The sequence below is a fragment of the Marmota monax genome, unplaced genomic scaffold (genome assembly GCF_021218885.2).
Source record: "Marmota monax isolate L192 unplaced genomic scaffold, Marmota_monax_Labrador192_F-V1.1 WCK01_AAM20220418_F8-fsc00024, whole genome shotgun sequence".
Taxonomy (NCBI): Eukaryota; Metazoa; Chordata; class Mammalia; order Rodentia; family Sciuridae; genus Marmota; species Marmota monax.
In genome coordinates, this window is record NW_026695224.1 from 19594325 (window position 1) to 19610298 (window position 15974).

Sequence of the window (15974 nt, forward strand, 5' to 3'; positions counted from 1 at the left end):
AACTTCCTGCCTCAGCCTCTCAAATAACAGAGATTACAGGCATGAACTACCATGCTTAGTTAATTTCTGATTTTTTTTTTTTTTTGGTACCTGGAATTGAACCCAGGGGCACTTTACCACTGAGCGACATCCCCAACCTTTTTTATTTTTTATTTTGAGACATGGTCTCATTAGTTTCTCAGGTCCTCACTAAATTGTAGAGGCTGGCCTAGAACTTGTGATCCTCATGCCCCAGCCTCCCAAACTGTAGGATTACAGGCATGACCCAACAAGCCCAGTTCTGATTTCTAACATGTTCAAATGCAGCTGGACACACCACTGAACTTGGGAGACTGAGGCAGAAGGGTTGTAAGTTCAAGGCCAGCCTTGGCAACTTAGTGAGACATTGTCTTGAAATTAAAAAAAAAAAAAAGAAAAGAAAAGAAAGACAGGGCTGAGGATGTAACCTAGCGGTAGAGCATTCCTGGGTTCAATCCCAAGTACAAAAAGAAGAAAGAAAGGGAGGGAGGGAGGGAGGGAAGGAAAGGAAAGGTTTAGAAAGAAAATTAAACTAGAAATTATGTGTGTGTGGGAGTAATTTCTGAGTGCCTAGGAAGGATAAGAAGCTTGGCATCTTGAAAGTACATTAGAAATATTCCTATAGTTTTCTAGATTTCCAGGGAACACCAAAAATTGTCATTAAGTGGAAACTCAGTAAGGAAATAAGGTGATTTTGTGTCCTTGGGGTTGGGGATCTTGAAACTGCAAAGGTTCTGAGTTGAGCCCCTGCAGGTACAGGGTTCTAGTTTAATGAGGACAACCCAAGTCAAGGCAAAACTAACAACTCCACTGCCTCTCATGATAGAGCAAATCTAGGGTTTTAGATAAGAAATGCAAGGGCTAAGAGGGGATAGAGTGAAAAACTAAGTCCTTACTGCTCTCAGGTTTCCTGCAAGAAATCCCAATGGAGAAGACATGGCTGGCTGGGTAAATGAGTCATGGGCTTTATAAGCTAAGGGAGCTGGAAGGCAGATTCCAGGAAATAAGTAAGGAGGAATCACAGGGAAAGTTTTCAGTTTTAGTGTGAAACTGTTAAGCTGTAATGCTATTCTGGGAACTCAGGAGAAAAACAACATGAGAAAGACTAGAGAAATTGCAAGGATCCAGACAGCTCAAGTGAGAGAAAGCCTGTGTCTTTGGGCAATTTAAAACAACTGACCAAGATGGCATGGACTGGGCAAGTTACCAAACAGGGAGATAGTTTCCCGGTGCCCAAGACCTCCAGTCATTCATAATCCAACAGGTATTCATTGAGCACCCAGCAAGTTCCTGTGACATGGAGTTTTGAGTGAGGCACAATGGTCCCCAGCCCTGCAAGACTCATAGCCAATAAGCAAGAAATCATACTTGTATTGAGCAACAAGGAAGAAAGTTCAAGGATGTAAGGCAACTGTGCAGTCCTGGAAGATTCTCTATACCTGGGGGAGGAAATGTTCAGAAATAAAGGTCAGAATAAATTCCAGGCAGAGGCTGGAATGAGCAAGCTGCAAGAACTGCAAGGAGAGTAATTTTGGGAACTGAGCACAAGAATAGACTACATGTGCCAAGGAGGTTTACTTTATCATAAGCTGCACATTTGTTTTATGCAATTTTCTGTGTTTGTTTTGTTTTGCAATAAAAGAGGATAACAGGAACAACAAAAGACTAAATGGGTCCTTTTTATTCTATTTTGGGCAAACTTAGTAAGGTGGAGGGAGCATCTCCTAAGTACCAGGCAGCTTGCTTGGTGCTTTGTTTATTTACAGAGCAATTCTGTTCATCAGGGTTTACTGAGCTCCCTGAGCTAGGCCCACCCATGAAGCAGAGGGCATAGCAGGATCAAAGGTCTGAGGTGGGACCACCTAAAGCAGTCTCAGGGAGAGCCAGGAGTCCTATGTGGTTGGAGAAGTATGAGGGTGCATTGGCCTGAAGAAACACAGGCTGATCGTCAGACTTTAGTCTGGTGGGAATAGAATAATTTGGAGAGATCAGATCTGTGGGAAGCCAAGGCCATGAGGGGGAAGTCCCATCTCAGCACATTCTCTTCTGTGTGACGTTAGAAATAATTAAACTGGGGACCGTAACAGCTGCAACCAGGACCCTTTAGGAATTCAGGTCCTCCCTGAATGACACATAGGCCAGCACTCCCGCTGGGCAGTCCTGTGGGTGAAGGGAAACTCATTAGGTCCTTTTATCAAATGTGCTGACTTGTGGCCATCTGCACACCAGCAGACCCTTTGGCTTCCTGGGACAGCACCCTCAGCTCTCAGGAGCCTAGGCTGATGGCTGCTTTTCCCCCAGGACAATTCACTTCTGGTCCAGGACCCTCAGTCCTTCACAGATCCTGATTCAGCTTACAATGGCATCTAGGGGAACAAGGGAGCCTTGGACAGGAAGGTAAGACCCTTGGATCCCATCCCATTCTTACCCCACTAGTTCACTGTGGTGACTCCCAAGTATGGCCTTGCTCTCCTGGAACTCAGTGGCTTTTGAGATCTGCACCTTCTTAGTGTGGGAATTGGGCACAAGTTGAGTCACATGATTCAACGTGGATCTGGCCTTGGAGTGGAGAGCCCTGGTGGTCCTTTTGAAAGGAGCTGCAGAAAGTGAGGAAGGAAGCCTGAAGCGCTGTAAGGGCAAAGAAAGAAGATCCTGATCAGCATGAGTCCCAGGGAAGCTATTTGAAAGAGAGCTGTTTCCTAGCTGAGACCTAATGGGTAAGAAGGAGTTAGCCAGATGAAAGAGTTCAGCCTAGCCTGTGCAAAGATGGGGAGGCATGGGAAAGCAGGGTGTATTCAGGGGCCACAAAGAAGTTCAGTCTGACCAGAGGTAGGACCTTCTAGGGGAACATAGCCAAAGTTGAGGGGCCGGTGGGGAAGTGAGGAGGTCAATTCATCGCATGCAGAGACTATGCAGCTGTTCTGTGGAGAATGGACGGGCATGATGAAACAAGGACACTAAGGCCAGGCAGGAGGGGCAGGTTGTGGCCTAACCAAGGGCACGGTGGCACAGGTAGGGAGGAGAGGGCTCCCTTAAAGGCTGACGGAGGGTCAGGAGGAATAGTCTAAGGAGAGGAGATGGGGTTGACTACACAATAAATTTAGGGTGCTCAAGGGTCATTCTAAGGCAGGGAATGGAGTGAAAGATGGTGGTACTGAGACTCTAGAAATCACTGGGTCAAAAAAAGGGGGGCCTGGAAGTTGTTGGGATGCCCCAGAGAGAAGTATTAAGGAAAAGGAAAGAGGGCCCAGCCCCCAAAGATCAGGAAAAGAGCCAGTTCAGAAGACCCAAGAGGAGTAGTCACAGATGTCAAAGGGAGCTTCCGAAGAGAGGAGAACTGGCTGTGAGCAATATACCTGAAATAGCTTGAAGCAGGGGAGGACTGAGAAGTGGAGAAACAGGGAGCACTTACCCCTCCTGAAAAGGCTTGGGGATGTGGAGACAGTTTTAACTGTGGCAGTGGTGTTCCAGGGCCCTGACCTGAGGCCAGGTTTGAGTACGAGCAGGGCCAACACACCAGACTGAATAGGTTGGGTGGTCACTGCATACCAGTAACTATATTCACAAAAAAAGGGCTGGAGGCCATGGGGCAGCCCTAGAGTTGACAGTATTTGGGCAAGCCTATAACTGCAGCGTGGACACTTCCCACATGGTGGCGCCAAAGATCAACTCTAGATTTGGACTAGGCAGAGGTAGCACAGGGGTCAGCAATTTGGGGATCCTAGGCCGAGGTCACCATCCCATAGCTGGAGGGGATTGCCAGATGCCTGGTGGCTGGGCCTTCTGCACCATAACACCTCCCAAGTTTCTGTCAGAACACTTCTCCTATTGGTAGGTAATCCCAGAAATAAAACTACACACCACACACGTCGGCATTCTGGGGCCTGACCTGAAAGGGTACCCGGAGGGACAGCTCATCCCATGATCTGGAAGCAGCAAAGACGTCCCTCCCACTTGTCCCTTAGGAGAAGGGAGTCAGGAAGGAAGGAAGGACGCCCATCCCAGCCCGCAGGGACTGACAAGCAGACATCCCACCCTAGCTCAGCATGGCTTTGCTCACAGCTCCCTCTGGAGGCCAAAGGTAGACCAGTGGGGACAAGGGCAGAGACTGCCCACTCTTGGGCGAGTCCCCAGGGAAGCCAGCCGCCAACCTGGTCTAGAAGTTTACACCTCCCAGTGCAGAGGCCAACTTGGAGATTCCCCAATATGTAATGGCCAAGTTGCTTTGCTTTTGCAATGATCCCATGTTCATTGCAAATCTTCCCTAGTTTAAGTAAAGACAAAGAAAAGCCAACCAAGTGAAACTGCAATGCTCAGGATGGTCACTACTGACAGCACTCAGGGCCAATGAATGCAGGTCCACCTGAAGAGACTCGTGCTACACAGGCAGTGCTGGAGCCTTCTCCACTCCACTGTGCTTATTGTGTTGAGCACATTTCCATATTCATAGATATAAAATGCTTGCTCCCCACCCTGACCTGACCTTACCTCTTTCCATCTCCTCCAACCTACATAATTAGAATATAGCAACCTATTCTTACCTCCTTGTCATTGCTCTTGCTGTTTCATCTTACTGGGACATTCTTCCTATAGATCATTCCACAAGTGCTTCCTGGTCATTTAGGTCTCAGCTCCAATGTTACTACCTTATAGAGGACTTCCTTGACCACCTGGAAAAAGTAGCCCCTAGTTCTATCCCTCCAAACTTCATTATCATGGCTTGTTTTTCTCACAGCTCTTCTCTCTCAGAAATCATTTTATCTAGCTGGGCACACAGTAGTGCACACCTGTAATCCCAGAGGCTCAGAAGCTGAGACAGGAGGATCTCAAGTTCAAGGTCAGCTTCAGCAACTTAAGGCCCTAAGCAACTTAGTGAGAACCTGTCTCAAAATAAAAAATAAAAAGGGCTAGTGATGTGGCTGAGTGGCAAAGCACCCCTGAGTTAAATCCCCCCCCCAAAAAAACCAAGAAATCATCTTATCTATAGGTTAATTCATTTATTGTTTCTTTGGGCTAGAGTATAAACTTCTTGAGATCAGAGTTTTTGCCTATCTGGTCCACAACTGTGTCCCAGCATCTGGAACAATGCCAGGCACAGAGTAGATGCTCAGTATGTGCCTGACATCTATTTTTAATGGCAACAGAGTAACTCAGAGTATCAAAAAAACACTTTCAGCCCTCTTTCTCCCACTGATAAGCTGTGCTATCCATTTAGCCCTGGTCAAACAATCAGTAATCAACATCTCAGGCACCAATCTTTTCCTGCTTGAACAATTATTTCTTTGGGATAAATTTCTCAAGGAGGAAAGGCAGGATGAAGGGGAGATTTGCACTTAACTTCCTGAAATATACTGAATACACTACTCAGAAACACTCAAATCAATCCCTACTCTCCTGGTCATCACTACCAATCTAGGGCCAAAAAGGGGTGTTTTCTTGTTTATATTTGCATTGTTCTCGTTATTAATGAGATGAAGTGACTCTTCAATTTGAATTTTTGTTTGTGTGTGGTAGGAGGGGTGATACTAGGGATTGAACCCAGGGTCACTCTACCACTGAATTACATCGCCAGCCCTTTTTATTTATTTATTTTTAAAATTTGAGACAGTATCTCACTAAATTGCTGAGGATCTTAATAAATTGCCAAGGCTGGCCTTGACTTTGTGATCTTCTTGCCTCAGCCTCTGGAGTCACTGGGATTGAGGGTGTGTACCAAGGTGCCCAGCTTCAATTTGCAATTTCAATGAGTGAATGGATGGGTGCAGTTAAAGCATCAGAAAGGAGAAGAGGCTCCAAGAACAGCAGGAGTGGTAAAGCCTTGACTTAAACACAGGTCAGCATCTTGGTACTTGACCTTTAACATACATGACGGAAAGTAGGGTCCAGGTGGGGGATGGAGGGTGGAGATTAGTTGTGGGTACAGGCTTATAGTCCCACACCTAGCCCTCTCAAACATGCCTCTGCCCGCACCACACACTGAAGTGCACTATCAACCTAGTTTTCTGGCACTTTTGGTCCTATCTCACTTGACCTCTTGGTCATATGATTGACCACTGTCTCCTTCAGAAGCTGTCTCCATTCCAGGAGACTCTTTCCTTTATCCACATGTCCAGCTGCCTTCTAGACATGTTTTTTTGGATGGTACCCAGACCCCTAAGATGCCACCTGCTCAAACTATGTCATCTTCCCTATAACCTGGTCCTCCACCTCACTGAAGAAAGGTGCATTCACCCATCACCTAGGCCCAAGCTTCCCCTCACCCTGCTTTGGTGACACAGAAGGTACAGAGACTTGGAATCATACCATTTCTGATTGACTGTGAGCCACCTGAGCAGGAATGAGTGTAGTGCAGCATCACCTCTGGGCACCCCAGCGTTGGTGTCATACAGCAAGTATTCCACAAATGCTTGCTGAATATCTGGAGAATGAGCGAATGATATAGCCACAGCCACAGTAAGAAGCAGGCTTCTGTTCTCTCTTCACAGAAAGCTGGGGGGAAGCTGCCCAACAGAGGGCTGTATCCCATGGAGGCTATGGAGCAGGGTGAGGTGAATCTCTGGTTTTCTGGGTTTTGGGAAATGAACTGCATGACTTCCTAAAGTGGAACAGCACCATGTGTGAGCACCTGGGGTTCACTGGGCTCTCATCATCCTATGCCATCTGTTAGAGGGACTTTTCTCAGGCCTGAGTCTACCCTTCCAAGAATATGAACTCCTCCAGGTTAAAAGTGCCCATGATTCCCTGCTGTGCCCAGCTCCCAGCACAGCATAAGGCGGAGGATGTGCTCAGAGAGCAATGCCTGACTCAGGCAGAGCTGAACTGATGATGACTCAGAGAGCTGAGCTGAAGCTCAGACTCAGTCCTTCCTAACCACAACACCATGGAAACTTTCTGCCTTTCCTGAACTTCAGGGGTCTCCTCTGTATAAGGGTTTCTGCTGTATCCTTTCTGATCCATGGTAGTAGTTGTTGGGAAAGTGTCTGGCCCTCAGATGCTGCCTCTCCCTCTCTCAAGACCACGGGCAGGGGGAGAGGGCCAGGTGAATTTGAAGGTGTTCCCTCTATTCATTGCAGCCCCATTTTTGCCTGGTTCTGGTCACAGACAAGGAAAATAGGCAGTGATGGGTGCTTCAAGAGGACACAGGTTCCCTGAGGTGGCACATTTGAGCAGTTTTTCAAGAGAATGGGGGGAGTAACATTGCAGGTAGAAGGGAGGCACAGAGAAAAGTCAGAAGCCAAAACGTAGGGACAATGTTCAGGAAGTTACAGGCAGGCTGGTGTAAGGCAGACCAGGTGTAAAATAGGTGGGAGATAAGGAGGTGAGATCATCTCAGGCCAGATCTTGGGCCTTTGAGGCCCCATCAATGTCTAGACTTACCCTGAGGGCAATAGGGAACCACTGAAGCCTCTTCAGCAGGAGAACAAAATGGTCCATTCATGATTTGTAGAACAATAACATGATCTGATTTTTTTTTCTTGTGGTACTGTGGATTGAACCCCAGGGCACTTTACCATTGAGCTACATCTTCTTTCTTTCACTCTATTCTTTTCTTTCTTCCAACAAGTTCTCACCAATTTGCCCAGGCTAGCCTTGACATTGTGATCCTCCTACCTTAGCCTCTCAAGTTGCTGGGATTACAAGTGGTGGGTACCATCATGCTGGTTTGTGATCCAGTTCTTGATTTAAAAGATCACTGTTGCTGTTGAAGATCAACTTCTGGGGACAAAGTGGAGACAGAAAGGCCAGAACAGATAGCAGCCTAGGACTTGGTATGAGCTGTGGCAATGGAGAGATGTGGCTAGACACAGGACCGAATGGCTGCCTGATTGTGAAGAATAAAGGAATTATTCATTAAAAATAGAGATTTTAGGGGCTGGGGATGTGGCTCAAGTGGTAGCACGCTCGCCTGGCATGCATGCGGCCCGGGTTCGATCCTTAGCACCACATACAAACAAAGATGTTGTGTCCGCCGAAAACTAAAAAATAAATATTAAAAAATTCTCTCTCTCTCTCTCTTAAAAAAAAGTATTAAAAAATAGAGATTTTAGGGCTGGGGATGTAGCTCATTATAGAGCTCTTTTTTTTTTTAAATGATTATATATAGATCAGTTTGTACAGAACCTATACTATAATATCTTTTTTTTTTTTAAGAGAGAGAGAGAGAGAGAGAGAGAGAATTTCAATATTTATTTTTTAGTTTTCGGCGGACACAACATCTTTGTTTGTATGTGATGCTGAGGATCGAACCCGGGCCGCATGAATGCCAGGCGAGCATGCTACCGCTTGAGCCACATCCCCAGCCCTAGAGCTCTTGCCTATCATGCATGAGGCCTACATGCATGGGTTCGATCTCTACCAATAATAATAATAATAATAATAATAATAATTAGAAATGTGGGTGTTTTCTAGAAAAGGAATTCCAGAATTTTGGACTGAGAAAGAGTTCTTCAGACAGTGCTCTGCTGAGCCCTGGGCAATGGCATATGGACAGCCATAGCTCTATGCCACCGTCACTCCAATGACCAGTATGCCCAGCCTTAGATGCTCAGGAGATATTTGTTGAATTAATGAATGACAGAACACTCACTTGCTGGGTGTGGTGGCACATATCTTGTAACCCCAGACAGGAGGATCTCAAGTTTGAGACTAGCCTGGGCAACTTAGAGAGACCCTGTCTCAAATAAGAAAATATAAAGGTCTGGGGTTGTAACGCAGTGGTAAAGCACCTGAGTCAATCCCCAGTACTGCAAAAGAAACAAAAATTCCCGAATCTCTGCTATAATCCAGGACAATAATGTCAAGGACTTCTATGGTTCCTGTCTCTTCGTTACTTAGAGACCCACAATCAAACCCCTGAGCACACATGGGTATGTTTACTGCCTGTCCCTGGTGAGTGGCATGAAGGGAATTGACTGGAAGCTGTACAGAGAGTGGCAAGAGGAGGGGATGTGCAAAGAAAGGGCTTGGAGGATGCTTTGCTGAGGAGGTGACTTTAGAGTTGGTCAGAGGCCAATTGGTGCCAGTTTTGAGAATTCCAATGAGGTTCAGTCTATGGCCTGGCCAAAAAAAAAAAATGGTGCTTTGCAAAGATGAGGGCAAAGGAAAAAGAGGGTATTCTTAGACAAACATGAGAACTGGTGGGTCCAAGGCTCTGGAACAGAATGGGGCTCTGGAGAAAAGAAGACTAAGATGAGGGCATTGGGAGAAGTGGAGAACTGGGAGAGGCTGAGGGGTGTCTCTGGTAAGAGCCTGGGATGGAGGGGATGTCAGTGCCCAGAGGTTCTCTACCATACTGGATTGTCAGAAAAAGCTCTCAGGACATGGGTCAGGGACAGATATTAAAAAACCTCTTAAAGTTCCTCTGCCACTTCTGGGTATGCCTGACTTGCCTCTAAAGATGAATAGGACTACGGGTGGGGACTCAGGGTGCCCAGGTTTGGAGGTCAGTTGTGTCTGATTAATATAGGAGGGGTGGGAGAGTGGAGCTAGCCTTTAAACCGAGGGCGAGATCAGCTCTTAGCTCCACCTCGACCTACTCCTGGGGAGAGCTAGCGTGCCAGTGAAGGCTTTAGGAAAGATGGGCTCTGACCCCCATGGCCAACATGTGCCCCAAGTCTGCAAACAAGAATCCTGTCAGGGTCCCCACCAATGCCCCAGGAGCACAGCCTGCGACTCTCCAGGAACCAAAACCCAATGAGCCGTGAATGCATGATCTAGCTATGAGCCCAGGCTTACCAGCCAGACAATGACAGAAAGGGCAGCCTGATCTCACAGTGGGGAAACTGAGGCTGGCTGAAAAGCAGGGACGTATGGGGATCAGGGTCTGGACACAGAACGTGTCAAATAGCTAGGCTTCTAATCTTCCTCTCGCCTTCCCCAAAACCAACACAAACAGCACTAGACCCATTTCAGATGGCCACAGACACCGGGTCTGAAAGGTCTCTACAGCAGTAGGGACTTGGGGAGGAACTAACAGGAGGGGTTCCTTAGCGTTCCCACTTTAAGATCTGCGTGTGGCTCCCAAAAAGCTACCCCATTCCCGCGGACGCCCTTGCGTCTGCCAAGATCTCCTCTCCCTACAAGCTGGCGGACTGGGCGGGCCACCAGCTTGCCCCGTTACCCGAGAGGGCGGAGCGAGCCGCGGGCGCTTCCAGGGGTGCTGGAGCCGGGGGAGCGCCGGAGGAGGGGCCCAGCGGGCAAAGGGAGGGGCGGGGCGGCGGGAGGAGCAGGCGGCGGCGGCGGCGGCGGCGGCGACAGCGGCAGCTGCGGCGCGACCAGGCCGGGCAGCGCCTAGCGCGCACCGAGAGCGCGAGGTCCTCGCAGCCCAGCGCAGCCATGTGAGTGTCCGCGCGGTTTCCGGGGACCGAAGCCCTGGAGGGGGGCGGGCGCGGCGGTTCCGGTGCTTTTCCCACCGGCGCCGCCCCTTGGATCTGGGATCTGCGGCCCTGTCCCTCCTTGCCTGGTTCCTGGGACCCCTGCGCGCTGTTCTTTCCTCCCCTCCCCCCGGGCGCGAAGGACACAGCTTCGCTCCACAAAAGCCGCCGCCTTCTGGACTGCAGCGCCAGACGCTGCCTCCTTGCCTCCCACGGCAAGGCCCTGGTGGCTGGAGCCCTGGTGACCTGGGATGGATCAGGCCGGAGGGTGGGCCGAGGCGCCAGCCTGGGCCTCGGTAGGGCGCTCTCTGGGAGCTCGCGGCCCTTGCGGAGGGGAAGGCTGATCTATTGGGAGGGGGATTGCAGGCGGCTTCCGAGATGAGCTAATTATCCTGGCCCTGCTGGAGGATCTAATCCGCTCTGAGGCGGGGACCGCCGTGACTGAGCCTGGCCCGAGGCCGTGCTCTCCTTCCAAACCTGGCGTAGATGAATCCGGAGAAAATCGTCCTGGCGGGGTCCTGGAACAGACCCTGGAAATGGAGGTTGCTGTGGGGACTCGGCAAGCAGCCAGGCCTGGGCACCCTGCAGAACTGGTTTGGGGAAGGGGCTGCTCACTAGGGCTAGAGGCCAGGCTAAGTCATCTTCAGCACCTTCTGACCTCCTGTCCCGGTTGAAGCCTGACCCTCTTACTGACCTTTCCAAGCCACTTCTGATGTGTCCAGGCTGCCCCCCACCCCCAACACCTACAGTGTGCAGTCTAATATAACAATAACGGTGCTCTGGCCACTATCTGTGGGGCTGTGCCCTGGGCCTGCCGCAGTCAGCCCAGGCACGGCTTGTTGAGGAGGGTTATGACCATCTGGCAGATGCAAAAGCAGGCCCAGAGAGGTTAGTAACATTCTCAAGGTCACACAGCCGGTTTGGGGAGAAGCGGGAATTAGATCTGAATCTCTGCCTCGGCACTATCCATCTTCGGAGTATTTGACGGTGTGGTGAGTGTGTGAAAATTGAGGATTAAAGTATAAAATACTCCAGTGGAACAAGAAGGACTGGCATGGCTCCCTCTTGCAAATTCCCTACGGGTCCTGGGTCCTGTTGGCAGCGGCGGGAGAGAGAAGCCTGATGTATCCTCCCAAGGGTCTGGGCTTGGGTGGGAGTAAGGGTTGCACGCAGGGTGTCGGGCTGGGTCCTGCTCAGGTGGAAAAGCAGGCGGGGAGGGCGCGAGTGAGTCACCGCGGCCCCGTTCCCCCGCCGCGGCTCAGACTAAGCTCGGGGGAGACCGCCCCGCTCCCAGCGTGCGGCGGGACAGGGAATGTGACCAGCTGACCAGGGAGGAGGCCGGCAGGAAGTGAGGCCTCCAGGCCGCCTCCGCCCGGTTCCGGGGTGGGGGGTCCCAGGCCGCGCAGCACCCCCTCCCTTCTTCCCTACACGCTCTGGTTGGCAGCTGCGGAATGACGTCAGCAGCCGGGTTTGGGGCAGTTGCCATAGAGACAGAGGCAGACTCAGGAGCGACCCCCTTCTCTCTTGCAGCCGCCCCAGGCCCAGATTATTTTTAGTATCTGTTTACCTCTGCCTGGGGCTGCCCTGCGGCGGGGCGGGGCTCGACGGGGGACTCCCAGGCAGGCTGCTGGCCTGGCATACCACAGAGCTGGGCAGTGCCGGTGGCCTGGCCGCACCTTCTGCCCCACAGGGTGTGCCAGTCTTGGCTATAGGAGGTTTTGGGGGGCCAATAATTGATGTCATGCAGACAGGTCAGGGTTCCATTCACTGCTGCCCTGGTCTGGCTGTGCTGGAAGCCCCCTAACCTTTCATGACCTGGGACCTGAGTTCCTTCCCATGTCTAGACCAGACTGTAGGGAGGACATGAACTCAGACCCTTGCTCTCACCCGCTGACATGGCCCCCCCTCCCTTAGCTCAAGGAGTTAAGTCCTTCCTATCCACCCTCAGTAGGGGAGATCCTGCCTATCCACCCTCTGAAATGGTCAGTCAGAGATACATTTTGATGGTCATTAAGGGGGAGTCTGTACCAGCAGTTACACAACCTCGTTTCTGTGGGACTTGGGTACAGGTGGCAGCAGAGCCCTAGCAAGAGAAAGAAAATTGGTGGGACAATCAGCATGCTTGAGACAGAATCCCAGGGCCCTTCCACCTTGCCCCAGTTCAGGGGAAGCAGTACCCCACTTGCTGATGGTAACAGAGAGTAGGTGGGGCAGCGGAGCCAACCCCAACTCTCCTATAGGTGACCCCTTTCCAACAGGTCAGGATCCTCATCCTGTGTTCAGGCAGCCTAGCTCCCCCACTCAGCTCCCTCCCTCCTCCATCTCCCAGGGGCTGAGGCCTTGGTGGAGGATCCAAGAGGTTACAGTAAGAAGCCAAGCAGACAGGTGCCAGCTCCCACAGGATTCAGTCTGGTGGAAAGACCAACCCTAAAGAAGAACTGACAACTGAGTTATGTGGCCTTGGGGTCAAAGAGAGGAAGCTATGGAGGTGCCCCCGAAGGGGGAACCAACTCCAGGCAGACTTTCTGGAGGAAGAAGTTAGAGGGTCAGACCTGGAGAAGGAAGAGTTGATTCGATTGAGAATAGTGAAGAGGGCAGGAGCAATGGGGGCTGCTGCTTAGGTGCTGAAGAACCTTTCAGATATGAGGGATTCACAGCTGCTGGGGGGCAGGGCATTGGCAGGGAGGAGATAGGCCTCAAAGGGCCTTATGGTCATGTTAAAGAGTGTGGGCTTTAACTTTGGGGCAGGAGGTAGCTGAGGATGTTTCTCAAGAGTCCAAAAAAAGGAATATTAAAGATATAGAGTTTGAATCCTGGCTCTGTCACTTACTAGCTATGTAATAATAATTAATAATGACAGCAGTTCACAATGGTTGTGTGCTAAAAGTGAGAGGTAGGATATCTACCCCAACTTTCCTACCCCACATACAATTCTCCCTTTCTCAAACATTCCCTACACAAGGGAGTTATCTTACTGTCTTCCCAGCAGCCCTCTAAGGTAGTGGTAACAGTTGTTATTATTAGCCTCATTTTTAGGGGTATCTGAAGTCCAAAGCTTAAGAAGTGTCTTGCACGAAGTCACAGAGGCAGTTAGCCTCAGGTTTCTCAGCTGTGAAATGGGGTTAGTAGAATTGATACTAGTAAATTAATAGTATTGTTGCCAGAATTAGATGGTATCTGTAAAGCACAGTATCTGGCATATGGAAAGCACTGAAGAAAAAAAAAAAAGGTTTTTGGCATTACCAGGTGACTGAAATTTTCAGAACAGAGTGTTGTTACTAGATAAAGAATGAACAGTTGGGCCGGGTGTGGTGGTGCACACCAGTAATCCCAGCTACTTGGGAAGCTGAGGCAGAAAGAGCGCAAATTCAAGGCCAGCCTCAGCAACTTAATGAGACCCTTTCTCTAAATAAAATACAAACTAGGGCTGGGGATGGGGCTCAATGGTTGGGGAGTGTCCCTGAGTTCAATCCCTGGTACCAAAAAAAAAAAAAAAAGAGAGAAGATATGCAGCCAGAGCAGAAAGTGGAAAACCAGGAGTTTATTACCTCTTGAAATTCAAGGGGACAAAGGGTTTAAAGAAGAGAAAAGGACCCACCAAGTCAAAAGCTTTAGCTGAGATCAAGCAGAATAAGGACTAAACATTAGACACTGGATTGATTCAACAAAAGGGAAGTCACTGGTAACCTTGTCTGGACCAGTCAGGGAAGGGTGGAGAACACGGACCAGGGTGAGAAAAGTAGTAAGCAAGTGTGGTGGACTGCTTCTCCAGAAATTCTGCTTAGAAAGGAGAGGAGAGATGGGGTGAAGAATGGGGTAGCTGGAAGGAGACACAAGGTCCACAGGAGGTTATTTCGTTTTGTAGTTACTTATTTACCTGTGAGTGTGTACAGGCGCTGCTGGAGATCAAACCCAAGACCTTCAGTATGCAAGCACATACTTTACCACTGAGCTATTCCCCCAGCCCTTATATTATTCATATAAATCCAACTTTATTATTAAATCCAAATATATATATATATATATATATATATATATATATATATATATACACATACATACATACATACATACAGTAAGTAGTCAGGTATGGTGGCATGTTCCCTTTAGTCCCAGCTTACTCAGGAGGCTAAGGCAGAAATATCATTTGAGCTCAGGAATTCAACCACGGGAAACATAGTGAAACCTTGTTTTTTTGTTGTTGTTTTTTTTTAATATTCACATAGACACACACACAGAGGGAAGGGAGAGAGAAAGTATATATGTCCTAAGTGTACAGTTGATACATTTTTTTGCAAAGAAATATGCCCACATAGAATCAGGAAATAGAACCCAGAGCAGGAAATGGAACATTGCCGATACCTTGGAAGACCCCTTGTGCCACCTTCCAGACACAGCAATCCAAGGGTAACTACAATCTGATGTCTGTCAATATAGATTACTTTTGCCTGTTTTTGAACCTCATTATCAAGGGGATCATACATAAGATCTCTCTGTGCCTTTTCCCCCCACTCACTGTAAGATTCACCCATATTGCTGCATGAAATGGTATATTTTCATTTTTTTGGTATATAGTAATTCTTGTTGTTTATTTATGGACACTTGGATAGTTTCCAGGGTTGTTTTCACTTCATGTGGGAGTGACTTGAGCTTGGAGACATGTGGAGAAAATCTGAAACACTCATTTCTATGAGAAGGGAGAAAGAGACTTGGGTCATACAGTAGGATTTACCAGGTGGGAAATAAGGACTGACTGAGATTGAGAATTGCTCTGTGGTTTGAGCCAGCCTGCTTTGCCAAGACCTTTGGCAGCTCCCTCCAGGCTGTGTGCTGGTGCAGCAAAGACAGGGAGTTGGGTTGCCAGGGTTAGTTTCTGCGAGGTAGGATAGAGGCACAGAGTGCTGAGGATAGTAGCAGCAGGCAAGTGATGGAAGGATGGCAGTAGATGCAGGCTGGGAGGAGGGTATGCAATGAAGATAGAGAAGGTAGGAGGGAGCTGGCAGAGAGAAAGAAAGCAGAGGCGGACTTCGAGCTTCATGCAGGGTGGTGTCTGTGAAATTCTAGGCTGTATCTCCAGTGACTGGCACATACTTGGCTCAAGTATGTCACTTAGTGAATATCCGAATAAATGAGCTAAGGGCTCAAGGGACCAGAGGTCTCAGGTAAAAAGCAGGTGAAATGAGAGTGATGGAGAGAGCTTGGAGGCTGTGGACATGTGGATGTGGTTTAGGAAAGGGGCATTCAAGAGCAGATGATAAGGCTGGGGTGTTCCCAAGGAGATGGCCGAAAGGAGCAGAATGGTCAATGTTGGCTGGGTGGACAATCTGTGGGAATGCATAGATCACCAGTAGGTGCATGGTACCCAGTCTCCAAGGTAGTAGAAGAGGATGGCATTTCCTGAACTGGGGTCCTTGGACCTCTTATAGCTGAATCTGTAAGGGGATTGATGGATTTATTGCATATTCAGACTCCTGAACCCAACCTGGGCTGGGTGAGAAAGTAAACACATTGTGGCAGAATGGGGCCTAAGAAGCAGGAGTGTTTATGGAGTAGGAAGCATCCAGCCCCTCCATGGTCAGAGGA

General features: G+C 49.1%; 1 protein-coding gene across 5 annotated transcripts in view; it reads right to left on the reverse strand.

Moving 5' to 3' along the window:
- Positions 1-15974, reverse strand: part of Agrp (agouti related neuropeptide) — a 54603-nt gene that overhangs the window by 13418 nt on the left and 25211 nt on the right. For 4 of the 5 annotated variants that reach the window (XM_058575984.1, XM_058575980.1, XM_058575982.1 and 1 more), the window contains exon 2: positions 2447-2646. Coding sequence is in view for 4 of the 5 variants with exons in the window: in XM_058575980.1 (XP_058431963.1) it covers positions 2447-2646 (200 nt within the window). In the remaining variant the exon portion in view is untranslated. Of the gene's footprint in view, positions 1-550; positions 1458-2446; positions 2647-15974 lie in introns of those variants that run through there. The other variant, XM_058575979.1, reaches the window with a different exon arrangement.